The sequence below is a fragment of the Molossus molossus genome, unplaced genomic scaffold (assembly GCF_014108415.1).
Source record: "Molossus molossus isolate mMolMol1 unplaced genomic scaffold, mMolMol1.p scaffold_m16_p_29, whole genome shotgun sequence".
Classification (NCBI taxonomy): domain Eukaryota; kingdom Metazoa; phylum Chordata; class Mammalia; order Chiroptera; family Molossidae; genus Molossus; species Molossus molossus.
Genome location: NW_023425365.1, coordinates 2,689,543 through 2,711,034, shown reverse-complemented (window position 1 = coordinate 2,711,034; position 21,492 = coordinate 2,689,543). Strand labels below are relative to the sequence as shown.

At 37.7% G+C, this 21,492-nt stretch overlaps 1 protein-coding gene across 14 annotated transcripts in view; it reads left to right on the top strand.

Moving 5' to 3' along the window:
• LOC118641344 (centromere protein P) overlaps positions 1-21,492 on the top strand; it is a 152,437-nt gene that overhangs the window by 9,637 nt on the left and 121,308 nt on the right. For 12 of the 14 annotated variants that reach the window (XM_036278485.1, XM_036278481.1, XM_036278477.1 and 9 more), the window contains exons 3-4: positions 576-664; positions 14,571-14,667. In XM_036278485.1, coding sequence (XP_036134378.1) covers positions 576-664; positions 14,571-14,667 — 186 coding nt within the window. Of the gene's footprint in view, positions 1-575; positions 665-14,570; positions 14,668-15,950; positions 15,984-17,147; positions 17,293-21,492 lie in introns of those variants that run through there. The other 2 variants (XM_036278480.1, XM_036278490.1) reach the window with 2 other exon arrangements.

Here is a 21,492-nt window from a genome sequence, read left to right as displayed (position 1 = left end):
TAAGTTATGCATTGCCCAAATTATTTTATAGAAAAAAAAATCCCATTGTTTTAATTTATTATTTTGTTACTACTGAGAGTGAACATTGTTTTCCATGTAAATTGTCTTACCTTCAAGTTTTTAGTTAATGTACTTTGCCTTTTTCTTTCCAGTTTTTCTATCTGTTATGTTTATGGTAAAATTTTTCTTCAGTTTGTTGCTTCTCTTTTAGTTATAAAGTTATTTTTATGTAGATATTTTGAAGTTTTTAAAATCTAATTTGCTTACTTTTTCTACTATCATTTTATGGAAAGTTCTTCTTTGCTGAGTAATTAGTTAAATGAATATTACCTCCTGTTTTATGGTTTACATTTAAGTAAGTAATTCATTTGCAGTTTATTTTGGTTTTTGGTATGGAGCAAAGATCTGATTTTATTCTTTTAACAAATAGGCAATATTTTTAGTACCTTCTGTAGGTTACCTTTTCCTATTATGTGGCAGCATTTCATTTTATATAAATTTAAAATCATTTTTGTCTTATTTTGTTTAAAAGTTTACTGTGTGCTCTGATACATCAACTTAACTTTTTTTTTTAGACTAAGGAGAATTTATCTACTGTGATTACTGACCTCAACATAATAATGGAGTCCACCACATATCCAGAATTAAGTGAATTTGTGTCTAGGTAAGATATTTTACAAATTTATTTTTTTAGAGGTGGTTTTCACTCTATAGTTTTGAGTTTACCTTTTCTCTCTTCTTGATAGGTAAGTATCAAAATATCTCTGAAGTTTGACAACATTATTACAGCTTATATTTAAGACTATATTCTCAATTGTTATTATTCTTTAATTCAGTACAAATATATGATACATTTACTATGTGTTAGGCATTAAAATTAAATTGTCAGCAAAACCAGATATAAGAGTTGCTACTCATGGAATTTATAGCCTAGTGGAGAAGTCGAGTATTAAATAATCACAGAAATAAATCTAAAATTGTGCCTCTATTAAATGGTACAGGCAGGAGCTATGGCATGGGCTGACTGTCAGCAAGTGGAGATCAAAGCCTTGAGCAGGGATGGGATTGCCTGTGGAAAGGATAGGAAGTAAGAATAAGAAAAGGAATTCCATGAAGACTTCTAGAATGCACTGCCCAATGAAAGAGAAGGATCTTGCAAAGTAATTAGAAAAGGAATTGTTTGAAAGGTGGGAGGAAAACCAAGAATGTGTTGTTGACCATTGACAACTGGGTTGATAGTGTTTTTTTTTTTTTCACATCTTTAAAGATATCCTCCCAGTGTCTTCTGGGTTGCCGAGGTTGTATCAGTATGTCTGTTATATTGTTATTTTGTGCATGCACTTTTTGGGCTGCCTTCAAACCTTTACCTACTACTTCTGTCTTGTTCTCTATTCTTAAAGTCTAGTTTCACGTTTGACAATTTGATACATTGTCTCACTGTTTGGGTGTTCTGTTCTATCTCTTTTTCTTCTTTACTTTTCAGTTTGGATAATTTCTATTACCCTATCTTCAGGTTTACAGATTTCTTTCTTCATTTAAAGTCCAGTCTGCCAATGGGCTCATTGAAGGAATTCTTCAGCTCTAATGTAATTTTTTTTTTTAAATTTCTAGCATTTTTATTTGATTCTTAATTTCTCTGCTGAAATTCCTCATTTGTTCATATACGCTGTCCAACTTTTCTACTAGATCTCTTAACATGTTAGTTGTAATCATAGTCAAACCTCATGAAAAGGGGTCACATGCTAACAACCTACCAAGCTCAGGGGAAGCCTGTGTGATGGCCTCCCAAACTCAAAGACCTAAAATAACCACAAAGGATGGTCTGAAATGAAAACTTTTTAATTAAAAGTAGTTTATGGCAGCCCTGGTCGGTTTGGCTCAGTCGTTAGAGTGTTGGCCCGCAGAGTATAGAGTCCTGGGTTCGGTTGCCGCTAAGGGCACATACCTCAGTTTCAGTTTGGGCCCCGGTTGGAGTTATGTGGGTGGCAACCAGTCGATGTATCTCTCTTATATCAATATTTCTCTCTCTCTTCCTCCCTCTCTCCTTCCTGCTCTATCTGAAGATAAATGCAAAAATGTCCCTGGGAGAGGATAAAAAATATATGTAAAAAAAACATAAAAGTAGTTTATGGCAGGTAGTCATGCCCTAGGCTGGCATCTTCCCTGACAAAGGTCAATCTTTACCTTAACTGAGTCTGTCTGCTGTCTTTTTTGCTCTATAATAATATATTTTTGGAATGTCAAAGTAATTTTCCTTTTTCCAGACGTCTCAAAGCACAGGCACCACTCTGTGGAGACCACAGATCCCCTCATTGTTATTGAGTTAATTGGTTGAATATTAACTCTTCTGTCCTCCTATGTAAAAGAAGTATATGTCTATCATTTTACTTTTTGTCCAGCCCCAGAGGTTTCCCTGCTTTGCTTTCTTGCCCCTTCCTAATCTATCACCAGTAGACATATCTCCTCTTTTGATTGTAATGTATAAAATATGGCGCAAAACTGCCATTCTCTGGAGCATTACCTCAATCCGTTGAGATTTTGCTTCCTGGCATTTGTAGACAGTTTTGGCTCAAATAAACTCACAAAAATTCTTCACAGGTTTGAATATTTTTTACATTGATACTCAGTTCTTGAACGTCTCCCATCTCAAACATTTAGGTTCTCAATCAAGTTGCTCATGGAAAAAATGTCTTGGTTGTCAAACAGATTTCAGTTCTAAACCTGACAACCCTTTCATGCTGATACACCAGCATGACAAAAAGTATCTCTCCTGCCACAAACAGGAAAGAATGCTTTATTGTGAATCAGGTTACCACAAAACCTCACCTTGTTAACATCTTAGGAAATTGTGCTGTGAATATTTTTGTGGTTTTCTTTTCTTTCTTTCTTTTTTTTTTTTTTTACTGTTGAAATGGATGCTTAGCACAATTTTAAAACATCAAGAGTGCTGATATTTCTAAAGGAGTGAAAGTGTTCATGAAACAGTGATCACAGGCAATTGAAGAGGTAGAAAAACTGTTATTGATTTGGATAAAGGAAAAGCAGTTAGCCAGGGACAGCATCTCAGAGTCAAAGACACGAAAAAGCGAAGATGCTGCAGGCTGACCTCCTGAGAGACCCTGGGACGAGGACTGAAAATGATTCATTTAAAATTAGTTGGGGGTGGAAAAGAAGTGTTTGTTTATAGATTAAACAGCACCTTAGACATGTACTGTATATAAGAAAGGTTAAAACGAAATCATTTAGGGGTCTGGAACGTATTAATTCAATTTACATTATTTCTACTGGGAAAAAATGATTTGATTTTCCAACAAAGCATTTCTTTGCATTTTAAAATTTTTTTATTGATTTTTCGAGAGAGGGAGAAGGGATGCATGCTGTGACCTGGAATCTAACCCGCCACCTTTTGGTGTATGGGACGGCGCTTCAGCCAACTGAACCACACTGAGCAGCGCACAGATCGCTTCTTGAACAGCCTTCCAGAACAAATTAAGTTTGAGAACAGGAGGTTCTACTGTATTTTTTTCTTTAATATTTTATCATGGAAAATTTTAAGTAAATATAAAAATAATAGTATAGTAATCAATCTGCAGCTACCCGTTAGTCACTTTCAACAATTATCAATATTTTACCAATTTTTTAACCTATTCTTACACAAATTGTAAATCTGTTCTTACATTTTATAGCTTTTAATTTTGAAATAATTACAAGTTTAAAGGAATTTGCTAAATAACCAGTATACAAGGGGATTTCATACACCCTTCATCTAGCCTGCAACAATGTAACATTTTGTATAATTATAGTATATTAACAAAATTAGAAAATTAGTAAAATCCACAGAACTTTTTAAGATTTTACCAGTTTTACAAGCATTTGTGTTTGTGTGTGTGTTCTGTGCAGTTTTATCACCTGTGTAGGATTTGTTAATTTTATTAATCTTTTTAAAGAACAAGCTTTTTGTTGTATTAATTTTTTGTGTGTGGTCTTTTTCTCTATTTTATTCCATTCAGCTCTCATATTTATGATTTCCTTTCTCCTGCTGACTTTGGGTTACTTTTTCTCTCTTTTTTTTTTTTACTAGTTGTTTAAGCTGTAATGTTAGGTTGTTTACTTGGGATTTGTCCTTTCTTGAGATAGGCCTGCAGTGATATACCTTCCCTCTTATTGCTGCTTTCACAGCATCCCGGAAGTTTTGATGTATCATATTGTCATTCACATCCATCTCTATATATTTTTTATCTCACTTTATTTTTCTTTGATCCAGTCACTTTTCAGTAGCATATTGTTTGATCTCCACATATTTGTGGGTTTCTTTACTTTCTTTTTGCAGTTGAGTTCTAATTTCAAAGCATTATGGTCAGAGAATATGCTTGGTATTATTTCAATCTTCTTGAATTTGTTGAGGCTAGTTTTGTGACCCAACATGTGGTCTGTCCTTGAGAATGTTCCATGTGCACTGGAGAAGAATGTATAATCTGATGCTGTGGGTTGAAAGGCTCTGTAAATGTCAATTGTGTCTATTTGGTCTAATGTGTCATTTAAGGCTGATATTTCTTCATTGGCTTTCTGTTGGATGATTTATCTAGTGTCAATGGAGTATTAAGGTCCCCAACTATGGTTGTGTTTTTGTCAGTTTCTCCCTTTAATTCTGTGAGAGTTGCTTCTATATTTTGGTGCTCCCTGATTGGGTGCATATATACCGAGTAGTGTTATGTCTTCTTGATGTGATGTCCCCTTTATCATAAGATGTCTGTCTTTGTCTCTTGTTACCTTTGTTTTCTTGAAATCTATTTTGTAAGCTATAACTATGGCTACACTTGCTTTTCTGTGGATGCTGTTTTCTTGGAGAATCATTTCCCACTCTTTCACTTTAAATCTTCCTTTGTCTTTGCAGCTTAGATGTGTCTCCTGAAGGCAGCATATAGTTAGTTGGGTTTTGTATTTTAGTCCACTGTGCTTCTTTATTGGTGAATTTAGTCCATTTACATTTAGGGTAATTATTGATGTATGAGGATTTCCTGTACCATTTTATCTTTTGTTTCTGGTAGCTCTGTGCCTCCTCTGGTTCTCTTCCTTTGTGTTTCTGTCTGTTGTTTGTTTTCTGGTGGTGTTCTTTCCTCTGTTTCTTCTTTGCCTATGCTGTGTGTCTCAATGTTGTGTTTTGTTTGTATTGTTACCATTAGATTTATGATAAAGAAAGTTTCATATATACAGTAGTTATTGTTCTTTTAAATGCATCTGATCTTCATCCTTCTTTGCAAATTCAGACCTTTCACCCTCCTCTTCCATGTTTTGTTTTCACAAGTTATCCCTGTTCATGCTGTAGTTTGTTGGTGATCTTACTCATAGATTTGTGACATTTTGTCCTTCGTTTCAGGTAGAATAACCAACCTCCTTGAGTATTTCTAGCAATGGAGGATTATTTTGCCTGGTAATTTCTCTTTCAGTAGTTTGAATATTTAGTTCCACTCCCTTCTGGCTTGTAGAGAAGTCCAATGATAACCTAATGGGCTTTTCTTAAGTTACTCTCATCTTTTCCATGGCTGCCTTGAGAATCCTTTCTTTGTCATTAATTTTTTACAGCTTTAATACGATGTGCCCTGGAAAAGACCTCTTGGATTGAGGTAACTAGGTGTTCTCTTTGCTTTTGGGATTCGAGGATCTTGTTCTTTCCATAGGTTTGGGAATTTCTCATTTACTATTTGTTTAAACAGGCTCTCCAGTTTCTTCTCCCTCTCTCCTTCTTCTGGCATGCCTGTCATTCTTATACTGCTCTTTCTGATTGGATCAGATAGTTCTCAGAGAACTATGTGTCATTTTTATTTTATTTTATGTTTTTATGCTCAGGTCTCTCTCTTCCCTGTCATTTCTAGATTTCAGCATTCGATATGATTCATCCTTTCCTCCATTTGGTTTGCATTTCCTGTGCTTACTAGTTCATTCTTTATCTCTCTTACTGAATTCTTCCAATATTTCTGTTTTTTTCCTAAAAAGAATAGTTTTAATCACTTTGAAGTATTCGTTTTGTTTGCTAAGTTGTTTTCTGAGCTCGATAAATTTTGTATCTGTATTTTCTTGCATGTTGTTGAGTATTTTCAGAACTGCAATCTTGAATTTTCTCTCATGGGTGTCATGTATTTCCATGTCTTTAAGTTTGTTTTCTGGAGATTTTTCATTTTCTTTTCGAGCTGTCTCTCTACCTTGATTATTCACAGTATTTGATGGACTCCTCTGTCTATTGATCAATGTATGAGGGGCATTTCTCTGTGAAGAGGTCTTTCTATTCTTTTGCAGTAGGTGACGCTAAACCACAATATTTTTTTTCTTTTTTTCTTAGCTTTGTGAGATTCCAGTGTTGACCCACAGTCTCTGGCTGCCATCAGTGTAGCTTGATGTGTCTCGGGGTTAGGAGGGGCTGGGGGAACTTGTTTTAAGATCTCTTTGGTCTGATATAAATATTGGTAGCACAGCTTTTTTGTTTGTTTCTAGTTAATTGAAAATGTCAATTTCTGTATCTTCACTTTTAGTCTGTGTGTCTTGATTTGAAGTGGGTGTCTTATAAGCAGCATATGTATAGTTTTTTTATTTTTCTTATTCAGTCATCCTGTATGCTTTGATTAGAACATTTAGTCTATTTACATTTAAAGTAATCCCCAACTATGTGTTTATTGCCATTTTATTTGTTTTTTTATGTTTTTCTAGTTTTCTGTTTCTCTTATTTTCTTGCATATTCTTATATGTTGATGACTTTCTGTGATGTGTTTTGATTTTTTCTCTTTATTTCTTATATATCTCTTGTAGACTTTTAGTGTATTTTTTATTACCAGGGCTGCACTCTATTTGATGATCACTTAATTTCAAACCCATTCTAAAATCATACCTTTTTTACTCACATCCTCCATGTTTATGTTTTTGTTGTTATTTTTTATTCTTTAAACATTTTTTATTCTTTTATTTTTTTAAATTTAATTTATTGGGGTGACATTGGTTAATAACATCATAGATTTTAGGTGCACAATTCTATAATACATATCTGTATGTTGTATTATGTGTTCAGTACCCCAAGTCAAGAAACTTATTTTTTACTTTTGTGTGTGTTTGTATCTTTTAATTTCTTGTAATTACACATGATCTTTCTGTATTTGCCTTTTAACCTTTATACTAGCTTTACAGTTGGTTGGGTCACTACTTTTATTATGTGTTAGCCTTTGTCAATGAGAATTTTTTTCTTTGCTGTATTTTCTTATTCATATTTTCATGTTTTTTCTTTTCTTGAAGTTTCTTGAACATATCTTACAATATTGGTTTAATGGTGATTAAGTCCTTTAGCTTTATCTTCTATGGGAAATACTTTATCTCTTCTTCAATTCTAAATGATAGTCTTACTGAGTAGAGTAACCTTGATTGTATGTCCTTGTTTTTCATCAAATTGAATAGTTCCTACCAATTTCTTCCTGCCTGCAGTTTCTGTTGAGATGTCAGCTAACAGTCCTATGGGAGTTCACTTATATATGTGTAATCAACTGCTTTTCTCTTGCTACTTTTAATTTTTGCTTTGTTTTTAACTTTGCATTTTTTTTTTATCTTCACCCGAGGACATTTTTGTATTTATCTTCTGATAGAGCCGGAGGGAGAGAGGGAAGAAGAGAGAGAGAAACATTGACATGAGAGAGACACATCGAGTGGTTGCCACCCATACAACCCCAACCAGGGCTGGGGACAAACTGCAACTGAGGTATGTTCCTTTAGAGGGAACCGAACCCAGGACTCTCTGGTACACAGGCTGATGCTCTAACCACTGAGCAAACCGGCCAGGGCTAACTTTGCATTTTTAATTGTGATGTATCTTGGTATTGGCCTGTTTTAGTTCGTATTGTTTGGGACTCTCTGTGACTCCTGGACTTGTATGTCTATTTCCTTTGCTAGTTTAAGAAAGTTTTCAGTCATTATTTTATTTTATTTGAGGAAGTGAGGGAGAGAGAGAGATAGAAACATTGATGAGAAAGAACATTGATTGGCCGTGTCCTGCATGCTCCCCACTGGGGATCTGGCCCACAACCAGGGCATGTGTCCTGACTGGGAATCAAACCAGCAGCCTCTTGGTGCATGGAGTGATGCTCAACCACTGAGCCACACTGGCAGGACTCAGTCGTTTTTTAAAATAGATTTCTATTCCTTTGCCCTCTGTCTCCTCCTCCTGGTACTCTTAAGCTTAGTATTGTCACAGTGGTCCTGTAAACTGTCCTTTCTTTTTTATTATTCTTTTTTCTTTTTGTTGTTTTGATTTGGTGTTTTCTTCTGTCTTCCAAATCACTGATTTAATTTTCTGCCTCATCTACTGTGCTTCGGTTCCCTGTAATGTATCCTTCATTCCAGTCAGTGTATTCTTCATTTATGACTGGTTCTTCTTAATGGTTTCTATTATTTAAGTTGTCACTGAGTACATCTGTTCTTTCCTTAAGTTCTTTGAGCATTTTTGTAACCATGTTTTGAACTCTGCATCTGGTACACTCCTTGCCTCCCTTTCATTTAGTTATTTTTCTTGCATTTTGTCTTGTTGTTTCATTTGAGACATGTTTCTTTGTTTCCTTATTTTGGCTGTCTCCCTGTGTTTGTTTTTATGTACAAGGTAGATTTACATCTTCCAGTCTTGGAAGAGTGGCCTTATGTAGAAGAGTGGGGCTCAGTGGTGCATTCTTTCTGGTCATCTAAGCCAGGTGCTTCAGGTGTGCCCTATGTGTGGGTTGTGTATGCCCTCTTGTTGTAGCTGAGCCTTGGTGCTCTTGGCACAGCAGTGGGTGGGATTGACCCTCAAGCAGACTGGCTGTGGCTGCAGAGGCCGAGCTTCTGTGCAGGGACCGACCCCACAGAGCCATGTGTGCTTCAGCAGGGCTCTGTGCCTGCTGAGCCTGCCCTTCGGCTGTGTTACTTGTGAATCATTTTGTGTGAGACTGTGACATGGTCTAAGCTAGCCACCAGCTTGTTGTTTCTGGGGCCTCTTGGCGGGGCTCCGGTGCAGGCCAGTGTCAGGTGCTGCCTGTGACTGGTCTGGGGTTATCTGGTAGGTGCTACAAAGTGATATGAATTGGTAGCCGCCTGTGCTGGGCTTAAAGGTACCTCAGATAGGCTGTGCCGTGAACCAAGGCCAGTTGCCACTAGAGCTGTGCCTGGGGACACTTAGGGTGTGGTACAGGGCACACTGAGGCTGTGGATGCTTTTTTGGGGTTTATGGACCTTGAGAGATCTTAGGAAGGTCGGCAGTGTCAGACGAGGCGGACCATTTGTGTAGAACTCTGTTGAAAGACTTGTGGGCCAGGCTTTTGATTTGGGTCAGGTTAGGTCTCAGGAAATCTTCAGGGTTGGGTGAAGGGTGTTAGCCAGGTTAATGGAGAGTTCCTCTCTGGCATCTGCCTGTGTCTGAAGCTGGCTGAGGTGGGAGAGCTCAACAAAGGAACGGTGGCATCAGTCACCCTGCCATCCCTGAGAACTTAAAGCAGGAGATTGTCCCTGCTTTTCTGATCTCTGCCATGGAGCTGGTCAGTCCATTGTATTCCTGCATATCCCTGGACCTTTGAAAGCTGCTGCTTTGTTGCCTCAGCTTTGAGTGAGTCTGTGTGTGGGCCCTTTAAGACCTGCAATGCCTTTCTCTCTTGCAGCCTGTTGTCTTTCTCAGACACAATCTGCACTGGTTTCCATAGCCAGATGTTAAGGGGACTTTTCTTCCCTGCACTGATGCCTTGGGCTGGGGAGCCAGGTGTGGAACTGGGAGCCCTTGCTCCTTGGGTGGCATCCATAGCCACGCTCTCTCTCAAGATTCTTACTGGAACACCATGAGTGTAGGATCAACCCGTTCCGTGTCTTCACCCTTTTTACCATCCTGGGTGTGTCTTCTTTTCATTCTTGGTTATGGGAATTCTGTTTATCTGGTGTTCAGGTTTTCTGTAATGTAGTTGTAATTTTGATATGTTCTTTGGCGAAGGCAAGCACAGCATCCACCGACTCTGCCGTATTGTCTGGAAGTCTTCGTTGTTACACAGCATAGTCAGAGAAGGCTTTGATAGGGTGACACATAAGTCCTTCAGGGAGCCAGCCTTCACTAAATACATCCAGTTGTATGAACTCTAGGTACTCTCTAGAAATGTATCACATTTTGCCTTGTGTTACACTCACTCAGTGTGTACATCTTAACCTTAGAATAAATTATCAATATGTGATAACAGACAATGTACCTTCATATATCATTTTATTTGATTTTTCCTTTAAAGACTAATGCCACTGCATTAGGAAAGAAATTTAATGCCTATAGAACTCTTTCTTTGTATGCAAAATGAAGGAACTAGATAAAATTATTTGGACAGTTCTGCCCCATTCAAAAGTTTATATGTTCATGAATCAGAGAATAGAAATATTTCTGAGAAATAATGAAACTTGTTGAAGTTGGAATAATAGAGCTGTTAAAAGAATGTCCATGACTTAGATCTCTCTTTAACAACATGGAGTGATTGCCAATATTTGGGGAATGCTGTGCTTCTCAGCAAAACTAGATCCACAAAACACTGTTCCTGTGGGCCACCCACTCTGCATGGAATAACTTCATCCCACAGGGCCACCTACGTGGAATTACTTCATCTTACAGATTGCTTATTGTTCGGTGTTGTTTGTGGTACACATTCCTAAGCTCCTTCACTAAGTATGCATGTCCACCAATATTTCCAGTATACTTCACTGATCTAGTTAAAAATTCCTCAAGAATGAATTCTGTGTGCTGGATAGTTTCTTCAATGTTTTATTTTGTTTTTTCAAGTGGTACTATTTTGGAAAAAAAGAAACAAGAAAGCACAGAAAAGTAGAAAAACCTATAACTTGGAACAGATTTGGGAAGAAACAGTTTCTCAGAGTAATCATAGTACAGGTGATCTGATTATTAAAAGCAGGTACTCATCTTTCTGAGGCTCTGTTGAGGATATTTTCTAAGAATCACAATTCTGTTAATCCCTGTACTGACTTCCTCAAGTGTCCTCATGGAGCTATTATTCTGAGTTCTAATGAGCTCACTGAGATGAGCCATAAGTGGCTTTCGAGGGCCATTTACTTGATGAGCAAGAGCTACCCCAGATGAGTCACCTTCACGGAAATGTTACTGTAGTTGCTAGGAAGGCCAACTTAAGTGAAGTCTCGCTGAGAAGCTGTACCACCAAGTTAATCAGCTGTTACCAGACCATTTTCCTGAGTGACCAAGTGTGGAGAGAATAAAACTCACCATTGCTGTTTATGTATTCTGTGGCAGTGTTTTTGCTCCCTTCAGGAACCAACAGCTTACATTTGACACAAACATGTATACACATATGTACTGCATGACTAATTTTTAAAAGTGACGTATAAGTACATGGCAGCCTACTTTAATAGGTGTTATTATTATTTGATTAAGGCCAGCAGACCAGGAGATGATTGCCATTGAAAAGATAGTTTGTTACTCACAGTTCCTAAGAGGAGGGGCACATGATGCCACATTGGGCCTTAGGAGAACCACTGGAGTAGTACAGGAGACAGAGGGAGAGGGGGAAACTGGGCAAGAGCCTTTATTGTGATTTCTGAAGGAAATAACAGGTGAGGGGGAGTGGGCAGGGTTTGGTTTGGCTAAGGTGAATAATTTTAGGAGGCTTGAGGGTACAGGGGCTGTCCCTGGTTATCTGATACCTGGCCCGAGGGTGATTAGGGCAGAGTTGGAAAACCTGATAAAGGGGTGTGGGCCCTGGACTGGTTGGATGACATTTGAAAAGCATGCTCAGGAGGTAGGTGTTTACTAGCTCTAGGAAGTGGCAAACCTTAGGAGGGACAGTTCTAAGGCCCCTGACTTCACAGCACCAGAATACAGAAAATAAAAGACTTGGTTAATACAGAGACCTTTCTGAGTTATTTTAAAATTCAAGGCATAGACATCAGTGAAACTAGCAAAGTACCTTTGAAGAGTCTCCCTCCTTCATAAAAGGAACAAATAAACTAGCAAAAACTGAAATAATCAAAATGTTCAGAATTTATAAATGAACCAAAGGCTTTAACTATCCAGGGAGCATTTATTTAAGAAAAATAGAATCTTTATAAGAAGAGTGAGTTTTTGTGGCTTTTTAAACACTGTGTTCCCATCTATCCCTTACCAGCTCTGAGATAGCCTTGATAACCAAAAGCCTGCAATCACCAGAGGGAGCAGAATAGGTTCAAACTTATCAAAGCTTTATTTCTAGTGAATTGTCATTGTTTGACCTGTTTCTTGGTCCCCTGAAAGATCTCACAAGTCTGAATTTGACCTGACTCAGAACTCATTCAGTGTGAAAGCCTTTTCTCTGGGAGCATTTGTTGAAGAGGTTTGGAGGCAATTAAAAAAAATTTTTTTTCTTTATTGATTTTCGTTATCCATTCACTCATTGATAGATACCTTGTTTCCATTTGCTTTATAGTAAATAATGCTGGGGATGCATATATCTTCAAGTTAGTGTTTTTGTTTCTTTCAGTGAAATACCCAGAAGAGGTGTTGGTGGAACATGTGTGTGTGTGTGTGTGTATATGGTTGTAATTTTTTTAGGAAACTAGAGTTTTCATATGCCTCTACCAGTTTAAATTCCCACCAACAGTGCGTTAGGGTTTTCTTTTCTACACATTCTCCTCGACACTTGCTATTTCTTATCTTTTTGATAATAGCTGTTCTGACAGGTGTGAGGTAATATTTCACTGTGGTTTTGGTTTGCATTTCTCTGATAATTAGTGGTGTTGAGCACCTTTTTATGTACCTGTTGTCTGTCCTTATATCTTCTTTGGAAAAATGTTTCCTTAGGTCCTCTGTCCATTTTTAATGGGATTGTTTGTGGGTGTTTGCTATTGTTATGAATTCTTTATGTTTTGGATGTTAACCCCTATGAGATACATGCTCTGCAAATATTTTCTGCCATTTAGTAGGTTTCCTTTTCATTCTGTCAATGGTGTGCTTGCCCTGTAGATGTTTTTTAGTTTGATGTAGTCCCCCGTTTATTTTGTTTTTGTTGCCTTAGCTTTTGGTGTCAAATCAAAATTTTTTTTTTTTTTACCAAGACCAGTATCCTCCCTCTTATCTGACCTCTCTTGGCTAGAGGGTAGCAATGTTTCCCTGGGCTTTTTTTTTTCTTTTTTAACTCTACCCTATGGCAGTTCTGGGTTGCAGTCTTCTCTACTGTTCATTCAGGATATACAGGAGGCAAAAATAAACCTCTAGGAACTGAACACCTGAACCTCCCTAAATTCCGGAAATCTTTATTCATTCTGCCTTTTCTGTCCACATTTCAGAATCTTTCAATATTGTTTTATGTGTTATGTCAATGGTTCTAAATTGTAATTAATGGGAGTCTTTGGGAGGAATGTGCTTTTAAATTTATCAGGACTAAGATGGGAATTTTACTCAGTTATTGTCTGAATTATTAAATAAATGCACACATCTTACCTACAAGTTGCTTGTGTTTGTGGGTGTCAATATAACTAGGTATAATATTAAGAGAATTAAGGTACATTTCTTGTGGGAGCTTACAGGCACAAGAGTAAAATTATTTCTAGTGATTTTGGAATAGGACATGTGGTGTGGTGGTGAGGTCCTTGTTCAGGCAATGATTTTCTGACACCAACTGCATATCCTTTAATTCAACTGAATCCTGATACCACCCGGATTTAGCACAGACCCAGAGATTAAAGGCAAAATACCTCACAAGACTGTTCCATTTCATATGCCAGCCACAAATCTTGTGTTCCCACAACCCCCTCAGATTTGATAATTTGCTAAGACTCAAGAGAACTCACTGAAAATGCTACACTAAAAATTGTGGTTTTATTATAAAAGCTACAACCTAGAAACAGCCAAAGGGAAGCAAGGAGCAGGCCCAGGTCTAAGGTGGGGTGGGAGTGGGGTATCAAGAGAAACTAGAGCTCTGTGCCTTTTCTGGCTTAATCCATGTACATATCCTCCCAGCACATCAGTGTGTTTACCAACCAAAAGCTCCACTGAACTTTGTTGTCCAGATTTTTTATTGGTGTTTCCTTACATAGCAGTCATTGATTACCTGATTCCCATGTGATTGAGCTCCTCCCATCCCTCCCTTCTCCTTGGAGGTCCAGTTGGCCCAAAGTTTCAATCTCTTTAATCAAGTGGTTGGTCTTTCTGGTGAACAGTCCCTATCCTGAGGCTATCTAGGGGTCACCTTGAGTCACTATTAACATAACAAAGGCATTCTTGTTGCTCAGGACTCTGTGCAGCAACTAAGGACAAAGACAGGATATATTCTTTATTCTACCACAGTTATCAAATTTCAAGGACAATGTGGCATGTGAGTGGTGCCTTGAAAGATGGGTAGGATTTAAACAGGCTAAGAAAGTCACATTAGCGATCACAAGTGCTCATTCTTGAAAGTGCAGACTTCAGTATGTAGAAATATATCTAATTTTTTTTTTAGCTGTAGTGAAGGATATGTAAAATAGCAATATTAAAGAATAAAGCCAGGTTGGGCCTCTCATTTAATAATATTTGTTAATCATAGAAATTTTTATTCCTACAGAGCAGAAGAAAGAAGAGCTCTGTTTATGTTTTTCCGAAGCCTACACTGCTTTGTGGAATGGTGTGAATATCAGAAGCGCACGTTTAAACATTTCAAGGTAGTGTCTGAAGTCTTTAAATTTAAACAAATATGAAAAAGTGAAACTCGTTTTAATTTGGAGATTTAACATAACATTCTTTCATTAAAGTTTGTTTTTGTGTTTTTTTTTTTATCTTCACCTGGGGACATTTTTCTATTTTTTGTTCAGATAGAGTGGGAAGGAGAGAGAGGAAGAGAGAGAGAGAGAGAGGAACATCGACATGAAAGGGACACATCAAGTGGCTGCCTCCCGCACAACCCAACCAGGCCAGGGACAAACTGCAACCCAGGTACGTGCCCTTAGCGGGAACCGAACCTGGGTCTCTCTGGACTGCAGGCCAACGCTCTAACCGCTGAGCAAAACCGGCCAGGGCTCTTTAAAGTTTTTAAACAAAAGATTTTTTAATTGGCTTCTGGAATTTGCTATTATTTGGAATAAATGAAGGAGGAATGCTTCTGCACAAATCACTGAGTCTTACGTGATGGAATATCTTGAAAGAAGTGTGGTTATATTGTTATTTACTTTATAATACACATTTTGAAAAATTAATATGTCAAGAGTACTTGAAGTAAAATGACAAATGCTGATAAAGAGCCCTGACTGGTGTGGCTCAGTTGGTTGGGCATCATCCAGCGCACCGAAAGGTTGCTGGTTCCATTACCAGCTCGTATCCCGGGTGTAGGCACATGCCCAGACAGGAGGCAGCCCATCAGTGTTTCTCTCTCTCCCTTCTCCCTTCCTCTCTCTCTCCCTCTCCCTTCCTCTCTCTCTAAAAATCGATTTTAAAAATCTTAAAAAAAAAGAAAAGAATATAATCATAGGAGGCTTATCACATAGCGGTATAATTTTTACTTCCTGAGCTAGATTGTATTTTGAGCTTCTTAATTACCATATATTTCAAGTTTATTTATTTTTTTAAAAACTAATCTTTTTATTGATTGATTGATTGATCGATTGGTTTTAGAGAGAGAGGAAGGGAGAGGGAGAGAAATAGAAACATTGATGAGAGAGAACATCGATTGACCACCTCCTGCAGGCCCCCAACTGGGGGATCGGACCCTCAAACTGGGCATGTGCCCTGACTGGGAATCAAACTGATAACCTTTTGGTTCATGGGTCAGTGCTCAACCACTGAGCCATACCAGCCAGGCGTGTATTTCAAGTTTATATATTGAATGCTGATTCTTGTAAAGTAATGCTTATTAAGTCTGATACTCATACATTCAAAGACTCCTTTCCATCCCTTTTGTTTGTTCTTTGGTGTAACTGGAATTATGTTTTTCTGCATTGTGATCTCCCAGATTACATCCCATTATTGACAGCTGTGATCCACACAAAACCAGTTCTGAGTCAACATAAGTAATATCTCAAGGTTCAAGTTTCCCCAAAATCTAACCTAGGTCATGATTATTGTTTTTGTGACTGGTATGAACTCTTCTTTATTTTGGATTCTGTTATTATTATTTGCATTCAGTTTGGTTGAGCTAATATAGTCTGTCAGGCATAGGGTTTTCTTTAGAATAAACATACTAGTGCCTGTACCGTATTGTGACCCCTTGAGGAGCTCTCATGACTATGTTACCTGCAGGTGCTTTTGGCCCCAGAACAGTTAAATTGGTCTTCACAAAGGATTGAGGACTGTGCTGGCAGTTATTGCAATGAATCACCTAATGTGGTTATTTGCTTATACATTTGAATGGGTTGTGGGAAATGTGAGGGCTAGTCCCATTTGCAAAACCAGTTCACCTCCAGGTGCTTTCAAGGCAGGTGTAGAAGTCTAATTGGTGTATTTTTCCAGAGGGTAGAGCACTTCTGTGAGCTGGTCTTTGCTGGTGATAAAATGACTAGAATGGGAAGAAGTGGTCACATTGTTGTGCAACCATCATCAATATCTAGCTCCAGAACGTTTCATTATGCCGAACTATGTAGTGTTGGGGGTATGGTGGATGAATGAAATGTAATCTTGAAATATACATTCTCATGACCTGGTCAGCCAAGGATCTAAGTATGCGGGTGACTAGATAAGGTTTGCCTAAAGGGTTGGAACACCACCCTGTCTGAACTGAATGTATTGAATATGTGTGAATAGATAAGGTTTGCAGGTCAAAGGGTTGGATGCCACCCAGAAAGAGACAATGGGCGATAGATAAGCCCAGGTGTGAATGGATTCGTTTTGATGTTTCTCCTTTGATGTTTCTTAGCTGAAAAAGCGAGAGATAGGTAGTAATATAGTAGGCTTGGCTGTATGGTCAGCAGAGATGCCATCTCAAGGATCTAATTACCTAAAACACCATGTAGTCTAGGGAACCACTTTGCAAATAAATTGGGCTACATCCAGAGATCTGGAGCATTTGCTCCCTTGCGATGCTCCCCTCACTCCAAGCAAGGTCTGCTTGTAGTTCATTGCGTTGCAACGACCCCTGGCAGGCTGAGAGAGTTGGCAAAACTAAAACTCTGTCCCCATTAAACAGTAACTTGTCATTTTCTTCTCTCCCCAGCTTCTGGGAACCACCACGCTGTGTTCTCTTTCTGGGAATTTGAGTGCTCTAGTTACTCATTTAAGCAGAATCATGAAATGTATCCCTTTTGCCTGGCTTATTTCTCATAGCATAATGTGTCACGGTCCATCTGTGTTGTAGCAAATGTCACGATTTCATTCCTTTTTAAGGCTGAATAATATTCCATTTTATGTTATTTATCACATAATTGTTTTTCCATCCATCTGTTGGTGGACATTGGGTTGTTTCTACCTTTTGGCTCTTGGGATTAATGCTTCTGTGAAGAATGGCTTACAATATCTTTTATATCTGTTTGAGTCCCTGCTTTCAGTTCTCTTAAGTATGGCCTGTGAGGGGAATTGCTAGGTTATATGGTAAGTCTATGTTTAATTTTTTGAAGAACGGCACAGGTATTTTCACAGCAGCTGCACTGTTTCGTGTTTCCAGCAGCAGTGTACAAGGCTTTCAGTTTCTCTGCATCCATTTGTTATTTTGAGTGTTTTGTTTTTTTTTCTTGTCATAGTCAACCTAATGGGTGTGAAGTAGTATTCTCATTGTGATTTTGATTTGTATTTTCTTCCTCGCCCGAGGACCTTTTTTTTTTTTTTTTTTTGCATTTATCTTCAGATAGAGCAGGAGGGAGAGAGGGGGGGGGGGGGAGTAAGAGAGAGAGAAACATTGATGTGAGAGAGACACATCGACTGGTTGCCACCTATACAATCCCAACTGGGGCCGGGGACAAACTGCAACTGAGATATGTGCCCTTAGTGGGAACAGAACCCGGGACTTTCTGGTCCGTGGGCTGAGCTCTAACCGCTAAGCAAAACTGGCCAGTTTGTATTTTCTTAATAACCGATGATGTTGAGCATCTTTTCATATGCTTTTGGGCCATTTCTATGTCTCCTTTGGAGAAATATCTGTGTGAGGCCTTTGTACATTGAATTGGATTGTTTGGTGTGTTTTTGTTTTTATCCTCACCCGAGGACATTTTTCCATTTTTTGTTCAGATAGAGTGGGGAGGGAGAGGGAGAGAGAGAAACATCCACGTGAAAGGGACACATTGAGTAGTTTCCACCTGCATGACCCAACCAGGGCTGGGGACAAACTGCAACCAAGGTACATGCCCTTAGTGGGAACCGAACCTAGGTCTCTACTGCTGAGCCAAACTGACCAGTGCTGTTTGGTGATTTTATTGTTGAGTTGTAGTTCTTTATATATTCTAGGTATTGATCCCTTATCTGATACAGAATTTTCAAATATTTTCTCCCATTCCCTGGATTGTCTTTATATTCCCTTGATAGTGTCTTTTAATGCACAAAAGTTTTTAATTTTGATGAAGCCAAATCACCTAATTTTTTGAAGCCATATCCAAAATATCATTGCCAAATTTAATGTCATAACAATTTTTCTTTTTGTTTTTCCCTAAGAGTTTTTAGTTTAGCTCTTAAGTTTAGGTGTTGATTTAATCAAGTTTGTAAGCTAAGAATTCAACTTTATTCTTTTGCATTTTCCAGCACTGTTTGTGGAAGAGACTGTCCTTTCCATATTGGGTGGTCTTTGCACCTTTGTTGAAAATCATTTGAGTGTGTGTGTATAATATACACAAAGGTTTGTTTCTGGGCTCTCTATTATATTCCATTGTTCTCCTTGTCTCTCCTTATAGCAGCACCACACTATTAATTAGTGTAGCTTTTAGTTACATTGTGAAAGGAGGACATGATCCTCCAATTTTATTCTTTTCAAATTTGGCTATTTGGACTTTTTTGAGATCCCATATGAATTTTAGGATGGGTGTTTCTATTAAAAAAAAAAAGTCACTGGGACTTTGAAAGGGATTGCATTGAATCTGTGATTGCTTTGGGTAATATTGACATACGAACTATTCACTTCTCAGTCCGTGGACACAAGATGCCTTTCCATTTATGCATGACATTCTTAGTTTCTTTCAGGAATGTTAGTAAAATATTTTAATTTTAAACCTCTATTTCTTTAACTATCATTGTCAAGAATGAAGCAATATCTATTTAAGCTAATGGTATCAGCATATTTTTATTCTCATTTTATTTGTGACTTAAGGTGTATATATAAGGTTGTCAGGCACCAATGTTCATGTCTTCTTTTTATCTAGAAGTCCCAAAATTATTTTTTAATGATTATTCTATAACTCAGAGTTTTTACCAGTGCTCTTTCCTAATTATTTTACCTCAACCACTGGCTTTCAAATCCTGTAAAATTTGAGAGTTTTTTTATGATTTTTTTCTCTTTAAGTGTAATTATATTAGGAACATAGGAATAGCCCAGCCGGTGTCGCTCAGTGGTTGAGCGTCAGCCCATGCACCAAGAGGTTGCCAGTTTGATTCCCAGTCAGAGCACATGCCCAGGTTGTGGGCCAAATCCCTAGTGGGGGGCATGCAGGAGGAGGCCCATCAATGTTCTCTCTCATCGACGTTTCTATCTCTCTCCCTGTCCCTTCCTCTCTCTCTCAAATCAATAAAGAAAAAATAAAATAAAAAGAACATAGGAATAGCCCTTGCTGGTTTGGCTTAGCATCAGAATGTTGACCTACAGGCCAAAGTTGGGAGTTTGATTCCTGGTTAAGGGCACAAAGCTTGGCTGCGGGTTCGATCCCTGACCTCGAGGGTCATGTGGGAGGCAGCCAATTGATATGTCGTCTCTCTCATATGAATGTTTTTCTTACTCCCTCCCTCCCTTCCTCCTTCCCTTCTACTCTGTCTTTAAAAAAAATTAATGGAAAAATATCCTTGGGAGAGGATTTTTTAAAAATCATAGCAATACATTATTTTTCTGACATCTAGAAGTGTGAGAGAACTCTTACATGACTGTTTTCCCCAGTATTTAAAAAATGTCCTTGTTGATTTTTAGAGAAAAAGAGAGAGAAACATCAATGTGAAAGAGAAACATTGATCAGCTGCTTTCTGCCTGTAAGCCCATACCCCGGGTATGTGTCCTATCCGGGAATCGCACCAACAACGTTTTGGTGCATAGAACAACCAACACTCAACCAACTGAGCCATGCTGGCCAGGGCCTTTCCCCCAGTTTTGACTACACCGCTCAACTCTCCTTACCAAGTTTATTTTTCCAGATACAGTTACAATTTATTTCCATTAATTTATTCAAGATATGATAGCTTAACGATTCTGTTTTTTTCAAATACAACAGAACCCTTCTGTTTAAGTGGATTTTATTTTGCAATGTTTATTGGATATTCAGTTCAGATGTGCTCACTATCATGCTAGGACTATGAAAGTACAAAGGAAATATTTATGTGTTTAATGTACTCAGTGAGCTTTCAGTCACAGAGAAATGAGGCATGCACACAAAATAATGAGAAAGCAATATAATAGTCATGGTTATCAGTTACTGAAATAAAATAAATGAATGCATTAATAAGTAGTATAGAGTAATTGTGGCCTTAAGAGAGATCACAGATTGTTTAATGAAAAAGTTTCATTTTGGGGTCAACCTTAGCAAATTGGGGAAAAACTGAAAAACAGGAGGTCATTCTAGGTAGGGAAAACATGGAAGCAAATGCTTAAGCATAGAATAAGTATTTGTTCTGGGAGTAACATACAGAGACCAACTTGATTCTAATATGTAGTTTATGTTGGAAACAGTGTCGGTAACTTTTATATGCAGAGTTCAAACCCATGTTTCTAAAGTACTGATGATGTTGCGTGTAACCCAAAAATAATGTGGAGACTAAGACTTTTGAGTGGGGTTTGGACAAGTGGAAAGTTATTTTAGGAACTTGAATCTAACAGCATTGTGTCATCATAAATCTTCACTATTAGACTGAAGATGAATTCTCACCATTAAATGAAGGGTCTTTAGAAAATGTTCCACAGAGGTTTTCTTGTGAATAGGTCTGTTTGCACAAACATGGGTGTGTGTGTGTATGTGTGAATGGTATGTAATAATACCACAGGATTAATTTTGTTTTTATGTCTTACATTTGGACAAATTTATTTGTAAGATTCTCATTCTTGTAGTGTAAAAGGAAAATATTTTGCAGTATTTATCATGTTTTCAAGTGTTTACAGTAGAGAACTTTATGGCTATTTTCTGAGAAACGGGATGGACTTTCATGTTTTTTTTTTTAAAGCATACTGATTTTGGTTTGCTTGACTTCTTAAAATACTTTATAATCTTTTTAGAATGTTAATATTTGATAAAAGAATGTTATTTTACTGTAGCTTTTAACTATGTGACTACAAAGCAGAATAACATTGAACATTACTATATTAGATCTTTATTGGAGAGTAAAATTATGCTTTATTTGGAAAGTTTTGCCTAGGTATGAGACTGTACCCTTTTTCTCAGGCT